Consider the following 17,269-nt stretch of genomic DNA (forward strand, 5'->3'; position numbering starts at 1 on the left):
TCAGTGATACAGGTCATACTTTTGATCAACTATCTGCCTAATTCTTTTGTCTTATTTCCCAATTGGCTCAGAAGCTGGGTGAGGATGAGAAGTGCTATTTATTGCTCTAAGAGCTAAGGACGCATCTAGGAATTTATCCTACAGATGTATTTACATATGTGTGAAATGACATGTGTACAGTTATTCATTGCAGGGTTGTTTGGAACAGGAAAAGACTGAGAACAATCTAAATGTCCCTGTAGAATTATTTAAATAAATTAAGACACACTGCACAATGGAGTATTATACAGCCATAATACTTGAGCAACCTCCAATATAAAGTAAAAAAAAAAAAAACAAGCTACAAAACAAAAACAAGGTACAGAACTATAGTATGTTATTAATTGTGTAAGAAAAGGAAAAATACACAGATGTTTACTAGTGCATTCATAGAATACTTCAGGAAGGATATACAAGAAACTGGTGACTTTATTTACTTACTTTCCCTCAGAGGAAAGGGACTCAGTAGCAAGGTGCATTTTATATTTGTTGCTTCTTAAAGTCACAGAAATAATGGGTGAGTGCAAATTCAAAGCAGAAATCATACGTCACAAAGTAGTATTAAGTACCTATACATCTTTCAAATCTTATTTGTTTAGAAGATGGGTTTAAATCAATCAATCATTCAGCCAATCAGAATGCAGTTGTACTTATTTAGTCATGTAAACTGAGGCAATTGTTACAATTTGACTTTTTTAAAAAACTTAATTTACCTTTGAATAAATCAACATGTAATTGAGAACCTAAATGAAATTTTCAAGTAAATAGAATAAAAACATAGGTACATGAAGAGTTGTCCTATCTGGCAAGTTTCATCATGAAAAGCGATTTATCTGTTTATTTTCATTTATTGAGGAACTACTTATCGAGAGCCTCCTCTGTGCCAAGCCTTGCTCTAAACTCTGGGAAGATAGAGGCGAGCAAGACACTGTCCCTGTTCTTAGTAGAGCTCCCCTAACAGGGCACACAGACAATAAACAAGTAAACAAGCAGATAATTTTTAAAAAGCCATGTGCTAAAAGAAAATAAAGCAGAGCTAAGAGGAGAGAGTGACTAAAGTGGGAGAAGGAGAAGTATTATTTTTCCCAAGGTAATTTGTGGGTGGTGGATAAAATTTATTAAAAACATATATTATGCCCCTCTGTGCCAAGGACTGTGTTTGGACACTGGTCATAAAGCAGTAAACAGAAGACACTGTTGCTGCTCTCAGAAAGCTTATGACATTCTATTGAGGCGGACTGACAATAAGTAATCAAGCCAATATGTAAAATGCAGAGTCAGATTTCCCACGATGCCCCAGGGAAGGCTGGGAATTGCTGCGGGTTGTAGAGTGTTCTAGGTGTGCTCCTGGTCCAACCCTATTTGCCTTGTGCTCATTTTGTTGTTTTGTGACATGAGACTCCAAAGACCAATGAAGCAACATATATGAGAAGGAGAAGGGAATTCGCTGGCGGTCCAGTGGTTGGGACTCTGCGCTTCCACTGCAGGGGGCCTGGGTTGAATCCCTGCTCAGGGAACTAAGATCCCGCAGGCTGTGCGGCACAGCCAAAAATAAATAAATAAATTATAAAATTTAGAAGGACAAAAGGCTTGGGGTGCCCATGGTGTTGGAGCCTTTGCTGGGGGGGTGAAAAAAAAGACGAGATAAATATTAGTGAGGATGTGGAGTAAAGGGAACTCTTGTGCACTGCTGATAAGATTGTAAATTGGTACAACCACCATAGAATACAGTAGTAATTTTTTGGAGATTTCTCAAAAAATTAAAAATGAGATCTAGCAATCCCACTTCTGGGAATATATCAGAAGGAAACAAAAACACTATGTCAAAGAGATATCTGCACCCCCATGTTCATAGCAGCATTATTTACAATAGCCAAGACATGGAAGGAATGTTAAGTGTCCATTGATGTATGAATGGATAAAGAAGTTATATATATAAAAGTTTATATATATAAGATGGAATATTATTCAGCTGTAAAAAAACAAACAAACAGGGCTTCCCTGGTGGCGCAGTGGTTGAGAGTCCGCCTGCCTATGCAGGGGACACAGGTCCGTGCCCCGGTCCGGGAAGATCCCACATGCCACGGAGCGGCTGGGCCCGTGAGCCATGGCCGCTGAGCCTGCGCGTCCGGAGCCTGTGCTCCGCAACGGGAGAGGGCACAACAGTGAGAGGCCCGTGTACCGCAAAAAACAAACAAACAAACAAACAAACCAGGAAATCCTGCCATTTGCAACAACATGGATGGACCTTGAGGGCATTATGCTAAGTGAAACAAGTCAGACAGAGAAAGACAGATACTGTATGATCTCATTTATATGTAAAAAAAAATTTTCATAGAAAAGGAGATCAGATTTGTGGTTACCATTGGCAGGGAGTGATGGGAGGAGGAATTGGATGAAGGTGGTTAAAAGGTACAAACTTCTAGTTACAAAATAAGCACTAAGGATGTACTGTACAACATGATGACTATAGTTGACACTGATGTATGATATATAAGAAAGTTAAGAGAGTAAATCCAAAGAGTTCTCATCACAAGGAAAAAAACTTTTTTTTGTTTTTCTTTTATTCTGTATCTGTATGAGATGATGGATGTTAATTGAACATATTGTGGTAATCATTTCATGATATATGTAAGTCAAATCATTATGCTGTACACCTTAAACTTACAGTGCTGTATGTCAATTATATCTCAATAAAACTGGAAAAAAAGATAGTGGTGATAAATGTTATGAAAAAATTAAATTAGGATGAAGAAGATGGAGTGGTATAATTGTGAGAGAGGTACTATTTATATAGGGTGGTCAGCAAAGGCCTCTCTGATAAGATGACATTTGTGCTTAGACATGAAAGAAGGATTAGGACTTTGGAAACAGCAAGTGCAAAGGCCCTGAGGCATGTAAACTGTGAGATCTTCTGTATACTTATTATGTAAAAGGATTTTTCATAGCCTTAGTTACTTATTTTAGAATATTTTACATCTCCCCAAACCAGGAACAATTATATTAATAAGTACATGCACGCATTAAGCAGTAAATCCATAAGAAATACAAAGAGTGAATTTTCATGAAAACAAGTTCATTTTCTTCAGATGAATCTGAAAGTTAAGATTGTACAAAGCTTCGGGACTTCCCTGGTGGTCCAGTGGCTAAAACTCCGAGCTCCCAATACAGGGGGCCCAGGTTTAATCCCTGGACAGGGAACTAGATCCCACATGCCACAACTAAAGATCCCACACGTGGCAATGAAGATCCCTCGTGCTGCAACTAAGAGCCAGTGCAGCCAAATAAATAAATAAATATTTTTAAAAAATGTACAAAGCTGGGAATTCCCTGGTGGTCCAGTGGTTAGGACTCTGCGCTTCCACTGCAGGAGTCACAGTTTCGATCCCTGGTCAGGAAACTGAGATACTGCAAGCTGTGTGTGGCGGCCAAAAAATAAATAAATTAATAAATTAATTTAAAAAAAGATTGTACAAAGCCTATACTGGCCGACTCACATGTCTGCACTTGATCTCCCACAATGAACTCCTGAAATCCTAAAATGCTGAAGTTCTCACTATTTTTATCTGTGGTCCTTTCTAGCTGTCTGACTCTCAGAACCAGAACAAACCTCTGAATCTTCCTGCGCGTCTTCCAAAGTTTGTTTTATCCAGAGACAAAGGAGGAAGAATCCTTCAAGTTGGTAACTCTTAGCTCTGTTTTTAGAGTAAACATATCCATTTAATCAAAACAGACCGTGTACTTGCACTGAGTATTATTTTAAGGGAAACAGCAGAGGTCAGAGGGATAGGGGAAAACCAAAAGAGATCAAAGGATTATTAAACAACCTGGAATTAATGATAATAAACTTTTAAAAAAGTTTCAAAGCAGTGTATCCTGTTTTTATCCTGTCCACCCTCAGTAAAGAAATGGTCATTAGAGAAAAGCTTGATGAATTTAACAATACTCCAAGCTTTCCTGAGGCAGGAGGCAGAGCCTGTTTTACTTACTTTTGTATCTTCAGGCCCAAACACATGGTAGGCACACCATGTATATTTGTGGAATTAATAATTAATGTTAAACTAAGCAATAGCAACCATAATTCTTTTACACTGCCTGATGATACTTGGGTTCAATTTAATATAAGGGTTTCTCATTGTTTTTCAAAAGGCCTGCTCACGAAAAACTCAAGAGGATGAAATGGAGAACTCCCAGGCCCTGCCTTGTACTCAGAGAAAATGGGAGACTGCCTGACTGTGGACATCACAAGAATTTCAAAGCCCAGAACCTGACGGGCCTGGCTGGCATGGCTCGCTGAGTCTCAGAATAATCACCTTCTATGGTAGCCTAAGTTGTTCCTGAGGCTTTGACTTGAGGATAGCCCACCCTACAGAATTGCTAAGAAAGACAAACTTGGGGTGCACTCTGAAAGAGTCAAGGGAGGCTATGGGGAGCCACATTCACCCTCCAGCATGTATATCCTGTTTATATCCTTTACTCTGCTTGTTAGCTTATCCAGAACAAAACCAAGGTAATATCAACTTGAGTGGAGGCCAAGTATTTATTCTCTCTTCCCTGAACCCAGACCAGATTCCATGGTCCAGTTTTCAGCTTACATTATATCATCCAGCTCTGTTTTTACAGTAAACGTATTTAATAAAAGATGACAATTTATGCACAGTGAATATTATTTTAAGAGAAGCTAGAGGAATAGGCTCATGCCCTGAAAGAGCTCACTTTCCAGTGAGGGAGACAAAAAGTATAACCTTTACCATTGAAAGCTATGTCGAAGCTATGGGGGCTGAGACCTATGATGAATCATGGGTCATTCACTCCATTGAATGTAATAGTGTGTAAACCTACCTTCTCAAATTACTTATTTTTAATAGAATTTAAAAACATAATATAAGATTATTCAGTACGGAATTATTTAATCTATCTAAACTAGACCTCTGTGAGTATACCACAATACCACACACTTCTACCTCTGATTCCAATATTTCTTTGGGGTCGGGGCAGAAGGCCACTGTACTTAACCTTGCCCTGGTGCCTGCAGTGGCTCATTGGTCACCTTGTACAGGTGGTTTCTCTCTTTCCCAGGCAGCAACCTAAGCTGTCCCCGTGGCCTGGATATGGTATGAGAGATCTCACGGAGATGAGAACCAGAGTCTCGGTTTCCAGGGTTAGGAGAGTGGGGAGATAGTGTGCACCCCTCCCGTGGGAACAAGCGTCAAGCTAGGAAAGCTCAGGGGTTTATACCGAGTGAACCCTAATGTGTTTGTCCTAGCATATGACATAGTGTCCTTTAATAGATGAGGAAGCACTTACGTGTTGGTTCTGATAAGGTACAAAGGATCGAACTTGGACTTCGAATCTTAATTCACATACAGAAACAGGAAGAAGTGCCCCAACTGGGGAAGTGTGGGGCGCTGTGGCAGCCTAAAAGAACTAACGTCTGGACTAAGACCTGAAAATGACTGACTTGACTTGTTTTCCCACCCAGCCAGCAATCCCCTTGTACCCCACCTCCCTCTTTTCTACAGTCACTGGAAGCCCAAGCCTCCCTGGTCACCTCCTCTGTATGGTCACGCTTATTCTGCTCAGCACAGCTCCCAATCTGACCAAACTCCCCACCCTTCCAGGCCCTCCGAAACCTTTCTACCTGCCTTCTAGAACCCTGGAGTTCCAGATGTGTGGTAAACACTCTGCCCCCTAACCTTAACCTCCCTCATCAATGCTGCTTCTGACTCCTAACCTTACTGTGCATGACCTGTTGATCTCCTGAGGACACTGGCTCCTCTATAGCCTTTTCAAGTGAAGTACGTATTTCTCTCATATCCTATATAATCCCAGGCTTGAATGAAGGATGCTTGTTTTTTCCTCTTTGCTTTCCATTGCACTCGAACTATTCTTCCTCTTTCTTCAAAAGTTCCAGCTCCTTGTTTCTACAATCGAATGATCTCCCATCTCCCAGTCACTCCCCCTCATTCACTGAAGACTTGACACCTGCTCATTGTCTTCCTCTTCATCCCTACTCTTGTCTTTTTTTTTCTGGCTGTGCTGCGCAGCTTGTAGGATCTTAGTTCCCAGACCAGGAATCAAACCCTTGCCCTCGGCAGTAAAAGTTCTGAGTCATAACCACTGGGCCACCAGGGAATTCCCTACTCTTATCATTTTTATCCAAATAGTTTCCTATCCAACACCCTGGGTTCTCCAGTCCACTGACCCCACTACTTCTTTTTTTAAACTGTCCATTATGTTTGTCCTGTCTTCTTCCTCCCCTTGTCTATCTTTGATTCCTTGATCCATCATTATGAAAAGCAACTCTAGCTCTTACACACTTACCTGCCCTGCTGGGTATAACTCCAGATATTCTCTGGGCCTGCAGCAGAGTAGCTGAACACTGAACCAGTGCCTTAAATTTATGACCACAGAGTTGAAACGAGCACTCAGTATCTGTTCCAAAATCCCCAAAGGTTTTCCTTGTAAAGTCAGTATTTCACTGTCTGAGTCAACTATATTATATTTTCTTTTTTTTTCTTTTTAATCCTAAAAATTTCAACCCTCCCTTACTATCAGATAATGACCTACCATATGCTTTACTGAAAAAACTTAGCAACTAAAGAGGGACTCTATTCCTCTAACCACCAACTCTTGCAGCATCTTTACCAATATTTTCTATCTTCCCACTTGGTACAAGACAAGCACCATTGCTCTATCGAAGGCCAGTCCCTTCATATTCTGGATCCTGTCTTTTCTTGCTTTCTCGAGGACATCACTCTTATAATTGTTCTCTCATGGATCACGAATTTCTCCCTCTATTATTATGATAGACTCTAGATCTCCTCCTAGCAGCCCTTATCTTTGTTCCCCTTCATAGCCAATCTTCTTAAAATAATTGTCAGTACTTCTCTGTTTCCAAATCCTCACCTGCCATTCACTGTTACAACCCACTCCAGGACTTCCATACCTATCACATCACTGAAACTGTTATCAGGTCACCTATGACTTTAATGTTGCCAAATTCCATAAACACTTCTTTTTCCTCATTTTACTGGAGGTCTTGTGAAAACGGATCTAAGCTGGTTTGACCTTTCTCAATTATTAGGTTCTTTTGTAGATATCAGTAGCCTCTAGTAGGTAAATGAGGGCTGCAGTTCTCTCCTCATTCTGAGCTAGGTACTTTACAGAGGGAATTCTACCAAACTACTATTTAGCATCCCCTATAACCATGAAATCTTGAACTTTTATTTCTCCCAATTAAAAAAAATTTGCCCCAAAACATTGATTCCAATTATTCATTCTGAGGTTCTGGCCATTGCCACCCCAAATTCCCTGATTTGCCCCCTGACTATTTCCAGTGTTGCCTTACTTTTCACTGCAGGTTACTAAAACCTTGGATTTCTATCTTCTTGGCTGTTCTAAAAATTTTGGGTTTCCCAGAAGAGTTACCACTTGAAATCTATTGTCTATTAATGAGGATTATTTTTGGCAGTTTTTCAAAAAGTCAATTAATTGTTGGATAGTGTGTGAGAAATTGTCTGCTGCCCTCACTACTCTGCTGGCTGAGTGGTTCATGTCTACCTAGTGGAATTTATCACTTGGGTAGGGTCAGGGGCCAATTACCTTCTCAGATGATGCCACTGAGTGCCATCTTCAGCATTGTAGGACTTGCTTTGGGGAACCTAATCTCAAAACTTGCAGCCCTAATTGGTTACTCTTGAAGAATATTAAGAAACCAACTCATTATTCTGAAAATTGTTGAAGAGAAGAAAAAAATCAAGCATATATCCTGCCTTTCCTGTATGAGCTGTACATCAAGGAAACTAAAACATGAACGTGGTAATCTTTTTAAATAGAATAATTCCAGCTAATTATGTACAGTTCAGTGGTATTAAATACATTCACACTGTTGTGAAACCATCACCACCATCCATCCCCATAACTCTTTTCATGTGGTGAAACTGAAATTCTACGCCCATTAAACAATAACTCCCTATTCTCCCCTGCCTCCAGCCCCTGGCCACCACATTTACACTTTCTGTTTTTATAATATAGGTGGAATCACATAGTATTTGTATTTTTGTGACTGGTTTGTTTCACTTAGCATAATGTCCTCAGGGTTCGTCCATGCTGTAGCATATTGCAGAATCTCCTTCCCTTTTAATTAAAAAAAAATTTATTTTATTATTTTTTTTGGCTGCGTGGGGTCTTAGTTATGGCACGTGGGATCTTTGTTGCAGCATGCAGGATCTTTCTTTGCAGCGCTTGGGTTCACTGCAGCACGTGGGCTTCTCTCTAGTTGTGGTGCATGGGTTTTCTCGTCTCTAGTTGTGGAGTGCAGGCTCCAGAGCACGTGTGCTCTGTAATTTGCAGCACGTGGACTCTAGTTGAGGCGTGCGGGCTCAGCAGTTGTGGTGCATGGGCTTAGCTGCCCCGTGGCATGTGGGATCTTAATTCCTCGACTAGGGATCGCACCCGCGTCCCCTGCATTGCAGGATGGATTCTTTACCACTGGACTACCAGGGAAGTCCCTCCTTCCTTTTCAATGTGAATTCCATTGTATGTATTGAAATCCATCCCGTTGCCTGTATATTACACATTTTGCTTATCCATTCATCAGTGAGTGGAAACTTGGGTTGCTTCCTTGTTTTAACTATTGTGAATAATGCTGCTATTAACATGAATGTACTATCTGGATTTTTTAAGTGGCTATTTTATGTCTTGACTTTTTGAAAAAGTTAGATAAATTTGGATAGCCATTCTAGAACTAGTCATGGTAACAATCTTCTCAATAAATGATGCTAGAGCTATTAACTTTCTATCCATATAGAAAAAAAGGAACTTGGTCATGTACCTTATACTGTACTTCAAAATTAACTTGAGATGAATCATAGAACTAAACGTGAAAATAATACAAAAAATTTCTAAAAGAAGTCAGGGGAGAATATTGTCATGACTTTGAAGTAAGCAATAATTTCTTAAATATAAAAAGCAAAAATCATCCAAAGACACCAATAGGAGAGTGAAAAAGCAAGCCATAGCCTAGGGGAGGATATTCACAATACATATATCTGACATAGGATTTGTATCTAGATTATGTAAAGAACTCCTAAAAATCAATTTTAAAAATGGGCAAAACACTTGATAGGCCCTTCAATGGAAAGTAAGCATATAAAAAGTGCTCAATATCAGAAATCATCAAGGAAATGCAAATTAAAGGCACAGTGAGATACCACCACACCATCATTAGAATGGTCAAAAAAAGAATGTAAGGGGAATTCCCTGGTGGTCCAGTAGTTAGGACTCTGAGATTTCATTGCCAAGGGCCCGGGTTCAATCCCTGGTCGGGGAATTAAGATCCCGCGTGCTGTGCGGCACAGACAAAAAAGTAAAGTAAAATAAAAAGAATGATAGGATGTTGTCTAGGGTGTTTAGCAGTTACATTGCTGGTGCAAGTGAAAAATGATCTGACCACTTTAGAAAGCTATTTGGCAGTTCATAGTAAAGCTAAACACATGTCTGCCCTGTGACTCAGTAATTTCACTCTTAACTATACACCTCTCAGAAATGAATGTATTTCATTTCATTCACACAGAATATATCTACCCAAAGACATGTACAAGAGTGTTCAGAGAAGCCTATTCATAACAGCCAAATGTCCATCAACAGAAGAATAGGTAAGTCAATTGTGGTACAAACATATACGACATATATATTTACTACATGATTCCAGTTACATGACCTTCTAGAACAGGCAAAGCTAATCTATCCTGGTTACTTTTAAGGAGGCTATTGACTGGAAGAGGGAACTTTCTGGAGTCCTGAAAATGTTCTCTATCTCAGTCTGGATGTTGGTTACAAAGTAGTGTTCATTTGTGAAACTTCATAAGCCATACACTTAAAATTCATGCACTTCACTGTTTGTATGTTATAATTCAATTTTTAAAGCTTTTTTAAAAGAAGTTTACCCCCCAAAGACTCCTTCTTTTCCCTTTATGTGTCACAAATATTTTATTTTAGACAAAGTCTTAGTACAGAACCTGTGCTGTTTTATGAATTTCCATGTGTTGTCGCCTATAAAAGGTCTGCTTATAATTTACGTACATACCAACCTGTTCACTGAGTCAAATGTGGCAAATTGACCCAAGAAAATTTGGTTACTCACAATTATTAGATAATTGGGGGGAATATTAGAGGCCTCCAGTTGTCATACATAGGATTGGGCTCTAGGTTTCCCCCCAAGAAAGTGATCTGTTACAATGAAGGCAGGTCTCAGACAAGATTCTGTCATACATTTGAATATCTATTAGCAGGAAGACAAAAAACCAGTCCTACAACCCATTCCCAAAGCTCAGGGAGACACTGAATTTCTGGCTTTTAGGCACTCTTGACATTCATCTTACACACACACAAAAATAGAAAAGTCTAGCACAAGCCAAGCAGCCTCAGAGTGGTGCTCTCAGCCTGGAGCTTTGATTTATTTGAGTATTCTGCCACTTAGTGACAGATCTGTTGCCTAACTGTGACCAAAAATCTAGCAATATTGCCTTTATTTTTTTATTTTATTTTTTTTAATCTCGTTTAATGGTAAGTCCATTCTAGGAGGCCATCAGGGCTGGTATGACACTCTAGGCTGTCAGGGACTTGGCTCCCTTCTATTGCTGCTTTGCCATACCTATGGGGTTGCCTTCATTTTCTTGGTCCCATTTTGCTCATGACCACATCCACACCTAGCTAGTGGGAAAAGAACAAACTCATTCTCTTTAAGAACGACCTAGAAATTGCACACATCACTTTTCCATCTCATTGACCAGACATGGTCTTATTTAGCTGAAAGGGAGGCTGGAAAAAATGCAGTTTTAATCTCTGATTGGCCATGCGTTTGGTTAAAAATCAGCGGTGATTTTTTTTTTATTTTTTATTTTTTTTTGCGGTACGCGGGCCTCTCACTGTTGTGCCCTCTCCCGTTGCGGAGCACAGGCTCCGGACGCGCAGGCTCAGCGGCCATGGCTCATGGGCCCAGCCGCTCCGCGGCATGTGGGATCTTTCCGGACCGGGGCACGAACCCGTCCCCTGCATCAGCAGGCGGACCCTAAACCACTGCGCCACCAGGGAAGCCCTAAGGTGTGTGTGGCTTTTTTTTTTTTTTTTTTTTTTGCGGTACACGAGCCTCTCACTGTTGTGGCCTCTCCCGCTGCGGAGCACAGGCTCCGGACGCGTAGGCTCAGCGGCCATGGCTCATGGGCCCAGCCGCTCCGCGGCATGTGGGATCTTTCCGGACCGGGGCACGAACCCGTCCCCTGCATCAGCAGGCGGACTCTCAAACACTGCGCCACCAGGGAAGCCCAGGGGTGATATTATTATAGAGGAAGGGGAGAGGCAATACTGGGGGATAAGTACAGTCTCTGCCATAATGACAAAATTGGTCAGGCTGCAACCCTTCTCAGAAGAATTTACTCAGTTGATTATTTCTTCCTTGAAACATCCTCCCCTTTTAGCTCCTATGGCACCATATTTTCCTAGTACCTCTCAGGCTGTGCTTATTCTAGTTCCTGTACATGCTTCTCTTCCTTTATCCAGTATCCAAAAAGTTGGAATGCTAAAGGGTTCAGTCTTGGGCCCTCTTATCTTCACTGTCTGTATTCTCTCTAGGAGAGCTCATCTAATGCCATGGCTTTAAATGTCTTCTATATGCTAATAACTCCAAAATTTGTATCTCCACCCCTGACTTCTCCCCTAAGTTCCAAACTCATTTACCAACTGTCCACTTGACATCTCTACCTGGATGGGTAACAAGTATTTCAAACTAAATGTCTAACTAAGCTAGAATAATGCCATTATCCTAGACTAATTGTTCTCAATATTGGAGGAAGGGCAGGGGAAAAGCAATAACCATCTCTTAGTATTTAGAAATGTAAGGGGATTTTTCACTGCCACAATGGCTAGGGGTGCTACTTATATTTCTTCTAAAACATTTTTTTATTTTTTACTCAGCATCATGTTTGTGAATTTCATCAGTGTTAATGCATGCAGTTTTGGTTTATTTGTTTTCATCATTGTATAGTTTATTATTTCATTGTTTAATTACACCACAATTTAGTTACCCATTCTTTTTTGATGGACATTTAATGGATTTCCAATTCTTTGCATTTATATACTATGCTGCTATGAATATTCTTGAACATGTCTTCTTATGCACAGATGTAAAAATTTCCCTAGAATATACTTTTAGGAGTAGACTTTGGGGTCACCAGCTATGCATATCATAAACTTTAGCAGATATTACCAAGTTGCTCTCTAAAATAGTTGTACTAAATCTACACTCAAAGAGAAGGTCTTTTAGTATATTATCCTACAAAGTTAAGTTATTAAAGAGATGGACATCAGCATGAGAGAGTCTTCTTGATGCTTCATCTGAAAAAAAAAAACCTTCCTGGTATGCAGCCAGGAATCCATTTTCCCTAAAGGGTGGTGGCTGCATGGAGCTTGGCTCCTAGAAGAGAGACAGAGACAGAGACAGAGACAGAGGAAGAAAAGAAAGAGAAAGTAAAGGATCAGGGACCTGACAGGAACACTAAATGTTTTGCAGTAAGTGGTTTCTGGTAACAGATTGTATCTGCAGTTCTACCCTGACATTGTGCGGGCATAAAAGGAGCAGGGTCATTTGTATAGGTGTCACTGTCTCTAGGCAGAGTCTGGGTCTTTTCATTCCCACTGCCAAGCTCCACACCAGGACATTAGTAGGCATGTAGTAGATAGTATGCTGAACAGCTGAGTGGGCATAGGCTGACATGCATATGATTTGCCCTGTTAAATACCTATATTCTCACTGACTTGATCAAAAAGTGAATTAAGTTTTTATTTTGTCTGGTACAAAGTAGAGACTAGATAAATATTTGTTGAGTGGATAAAAGAGAGCATGATTCATTTGAATTTAAACTACCTCAGCATAACTCTATTAATTTTTTCTCATTGGCTTGATGTAATGTCTGGATTGAAACTATAACTGAATTTTTTTCCAAATAAATTCATTTGATCTGTTTTGGGACTGCCAAAAAACTCTGAAATCACTTAACAGGCTATTTCACCAATACCATTTTAAATTTTCAAGAAAACTCAGGGGAAAATAAAAGATTGCCTCACCACAAGAAAAAACTCCTTTAAGTGACTAAAACTATTGTGCAAAAAGTATACTAATAGAAAAGGGCTCTTGGGAATTCCCTGGCGGTCCAGTGGTTAGGACTCCGCGCTTTCACTGCTGTTGACCCGGGATTCAATCCCTGGTGGGGGAACTAAGATTAAAAAAAAAAAAAGAATAAGGCTCTAGCAGACCAACAGGCTTCTGCGCTAGATGGCCTTTCAGTTTTTTAAAATGACGTTATTTGTTTTAAATTAATATATGCTGCTCCTCTTCCTATATGCCACGCACAGTTCCCAACAAGGTACATATGTTGTATCTCATTTAATGCTCAGGACAACTGTACAAGGTATAAGATATTTAGCATTGGCCCAATTTTATATGTGAGGGATAGAGAAGTTGAGTAACTTGCCCAAGATCACACAGCTTGTAAACTGGAGAGCCGTTATTTGAATGCAGGCAGTCTGGTTTCAGAATTCCAGCTCTTTTTGTTTTTTTGGCGGGGCTGCGCATCGTGCGGGATCTTACCTGGACCAGGGATCCAACCGCGTGCCCCCTGCAGTGGGAGCGCAGAGTCTTAACCACTGGACCGCCAGGGAAGTCCTCAGAGTTCCAGCTCTTAAACGCTCTACTGTATTGTTTTCTCAACTCTAAGATTCCATGAATTTTTCATTTTTAAAAAATTTTACTTGTCATTTTTTTAAGGGGGAACTATTAGGGATAATTAAAACAATTTTTTTAAAAGTATAATCTGAAAAAAAAAGTCAACCACTTCATGTGAATGGACAGCCTAAGGAAGGGCTGGAAATACAAGTTCTGTCCAGAAATACTTAAAAATAAGTATTTAACCTAATACCCTCCAAGGTCCCGCGGGCCATTTTAACCCAAACTCCTCGAACTGAGGGCAGGACTTCTCCGGCCTTGGGGGCCCGCGGCCGCGGCGCATGCTCAGAGCGCGGAGCGGGCTCGGGCCCGCCCGGGCCCGCCCGAAGCCCCGCCCACCCTGGCCGCAAGGGCTGCCGGGACAACCCCCATGTTCTTTAGGCGCGTTGGGCAAGCCGGCGGCGCTGGGGAGAGGAGAGGTTGCTGTCGCTGCTAGTGACCCTGTGGCGCGTCTCTGTGGGACCGGGAACTTAAAGGTGAGCAACTCCAGGTGGCTGAAAAGAAGAAGGTACAAAAGGGTCTGCTTTGCGTGGTGCGCGACGGCCTGTTCCCTTTCCTTGCTGCCTCACGCTGGTTGCGTGCGCTCCTCTCCTTCCTCGCGTTCGGGGCGAGCGCCTCGTGGGCCGCAGCCGGAGGCGGCGCGCTGGGCTGGGGAGTGAGGGGCGCGGGCAGCCGCGAGGTGGGGAGCCGGCCTCTGCGTTCCTCGCAGGAGCTAGGGTTCCCCCGCACGTGGTTGGGGCCCAGGCGACCGAGTGGTTGCTTTGGGACGGGCTGTGGCGGGTTCTTTGGACCCTGGCTGCCCGCATCCCCACTGCGTCTTTAAGGTTTCGTACCTCCACCGCTTTCCAGTGTCGCCGAAAGCGGATGTTTCGGTCCGACTGTGTAAGTTTCTGGAGAGGTCGACGTGGGTTAAACGCCGAAGGGTTCCTTGGATCGTGTGGGACAGATTGGAGGCCGGGGAATCGGGGCCGCAGGTGTTCCCCTGGCGTCACTCTCTTGGGTTTTAATGGTCCTCATTCACTCACATCAAGACTTCTGAGCGACATTGGAAAGTTAGGGTAATATTTCACTTCTAGTTGTATGTACATTCTGAGGAAGTATCTCATGAAACGAAGTTCCAAAATTGGGTAGGCCAAAGAAGTCTTACAGGGACTAAATAGGTGTTTTATCTCACTCTTTGTTTTAAAGGGGGCCCTAGATCACAGTAATAACTTAGGAATTATGATCGACAACCAATGCGTAAGATTGGCCAAATTTTGTAGTGAGATGTTGCACCATAGAGCTTCCAGTGTGCATCCAGGTTGTATTGCATAGCAGTTACAAATTGTAAAGCCATGCCTCCAATAAGTGTATCAGTCATAGTTCATCGCTAGAGTTAATTAATGGCAGATATCCTTGATGAATTCTTTTAAATATACTGTTGTACACGGTGTTTGGATGGTTTTAATGGAGCACTAGAAGCAAGTAATTTGAAGTCGGGAGACTTTGTTATCCCTAGCAAACCAACTTCACAGCTTCATTTTTTCCTACAGTGCTATTGTCAGGGATGTGAAACAGGAAACTGGCTGTAAGGTTAACCAATGTATTAGTAAATTAGTAGGCATACGCCCAGTTTAGTCTTGTTTTAGTGTCCTCAGGTTCTCAAATGATCATTTTCATATGTTCCTTATCATTAGCATTTATTTAATCTAACCCTGACTGTATGTAGTGTTTGAATTTTTTTTACCTTAAAGTTTTGATACATAATCTTGTTGATAACAAGTTTTTGGTAAGTCAGATACAACTAATTTTAAACGAAATTCGGCCCACACCAAACAAGACTGAGATCCACAGTAATATACTGATAGATGATGATCTACTTAAACCTGGTAATGATTGGTAAGTGGTTGAATGGAGTTTTTTCCCTCAAAGCTTTCTAGATCAGATAAATGAAGATAACCACTCACTTTGTTATAGAAGATGGAACAGTGATTTACTGGAAGGGGTGTGGATTATCCATAGTTCTTCATCACTAATTTCAAAGTTTTCTTTTGTTGAAATTTGAGAATTGAGTAGAGAAATTGAACCCATGAAATTAAAAATTACAGATTTTTAGGAAAACAGTGGGATATTGATAATTTTAAAACATTCTTTTAATGGTCTTGAGTTTTACGTAAAAAGTAAATAACTTTTTTATGCCAATTTGGGAAATTTTACAGATAGCCAGAATGGCAGAAAATGGTGATAATGAAAAAATGGCTGCTCTGGAGGCCAAAATCTGTCATCAAATCGAGGTATGATTCCTGTGGTATTACACTGCAAAACCAGGCTCTTTGAGAGGAAATTTAGGGACTCAAAACAAATACAGATAGACCATTTAATTTCAGTATATTGACCTGTTGAACTTTTGGTTTGTCTTTGATTCTTGGAGTTAGATAAACATACCGTAGTATACAGTTTTATATTGGTGGAGCCTGTTTCTGAAACTCAAGAACAAAGACATTTCAAAAGGTAACACTATAGTGTTAGTTAACTTTTTTTGTGCTTTAGTTTCCTAGTCTGTAAAGTGAGGATAATAGTGTACCCTCCTCATAAGGTGGTTGTGAGGATTACATTAGTTCACAAAATGTAAAACATTGGAATAGTGCCTAGCACATAGTAAAATATTTTTTAAAATCCTCTGTAAAATACCTTCCCTGTTAAATAGCACTTTATTCTTGCAGGTCCTAGTAGTTTTTCCTAACCAATTAGGTGTTCTCAGCCATTGTAACTTTTTTAAGTTGTTTGTTTGTTTTGGGGGTTTTTCTTTTTTTGGTGGTTTTTTTTTTTTTTTTTTTTTTGATGTGACCATTTTTAAAGTCTTTATTGAATTTGTTACAATATTCTGTTTTATGTTTTGGTTTCTTGGCCATGAGGCATGTGGGATCTTAGCTGGAACCTGCAGCCCCTACATAGAAAGACGAAGTCTTAACCACTGGACTACCAGGGAAGTCCCAGCCATTGTAACTTTTAAGAGTATCTGTTTTCTCTTAACATTTTTTTTGAATTTAGGTATTGTATTTAAGTTGGTGCTTTACAGTATCAGTAATGGCTACATGGGAAATTATCTCTTAATTTATGTTTTATATTCTTACTGAGGAACTTCAGATCATATTGTTTGGTGTCTTTTGCAACTCTCAGAACTTTTTTAAAGTTGCACTTCTCTGTTATTTTAAATTTCCTGTGTTACAGCTTTTTAAAAAAATTAATTTCTTGGGCTTCCCTGGTGGCGCAGTGGTTGCGCGTCCGCCTGCCGATGCAGGGGAACCGGGTTCGCGCCCCGGTCTGGGAGGATCCCACGTGCCGCGGATCGGCTGGGCCCGTGAGCCATGGCCGCTGGGCCTGCGCGTCCGGAGCCTGTGCTTTGCAACGGGAGAGGCCACAGCAGAGGAAGGCCCGCAAACCACAAAAAAAAAAAAAAAAAAAAAA

The 17,269-nt window shown here is 40.8% G+C and overlaps 1 protein-coding gene and 1 long non-coding RNA gene across 3 annotated transcripts in view; one reads left to right on the top strand and one right to left on the bottom strand.

Annotated features, from left to right (window-relative positions):
- The window catches only part of LOC102985618 (uncharacterized), a 26,379-nt gene extending 12,294 nt beyond the window's left edge, over positions 1 to 14,085 (bottom strand). The window contains exon 1 of the long non-coding RNA XR_447896.2: positions 13,688 to 14,085. This is a non-coding gene — a long non-coding RNA (uncharacterized lncRNA). The remainder of the gene's footprint in view (positions 1 to 13,687) is intronic.
- Positions 14,086 to 14,177: 92 nt separating this feature from the next.
- SSB (small RNA binding exonuclease protection factor La) overlaps positions 14,178 to 17,269 on the top strand; it is a 14,847-nt gene continuing 11,755 nt past the window's right edge. For both annotated transcript variants that reach the window (XM_007109847.3, XM_007109848.4), the window contains exons 1-2: positions 14,178 to 14,298; positions 16,021 to 16,095. In XM_007109847.3, the coding sequence (XP_007109909.1) occupies positions 16,030 to 16,095 (66 nt within the window). In that variant the 5' untranslated portion in view covers positions 14,178 to 14,298; positions 16,021 to 16,029. The remainder of the gene's footprint in view (positions 14,299 to 16,020; positions 16,096 to 17,269) is intronic.

This window comes from Physeter macrocephalus, chromosome 2 (genome assembly GCF_002837175.3).
Source record: "Physeter macrocephalus isolate SW-GA chromosome 2, ASM283717v5, whole genome shotgun sequence".
NCBI classification, from domain to species: Eukaryota; Metazoa; Chordata; class Mammalia; order Artiodactyla; family Physeteridae; genus Physeter; species Physeter macrocephalus.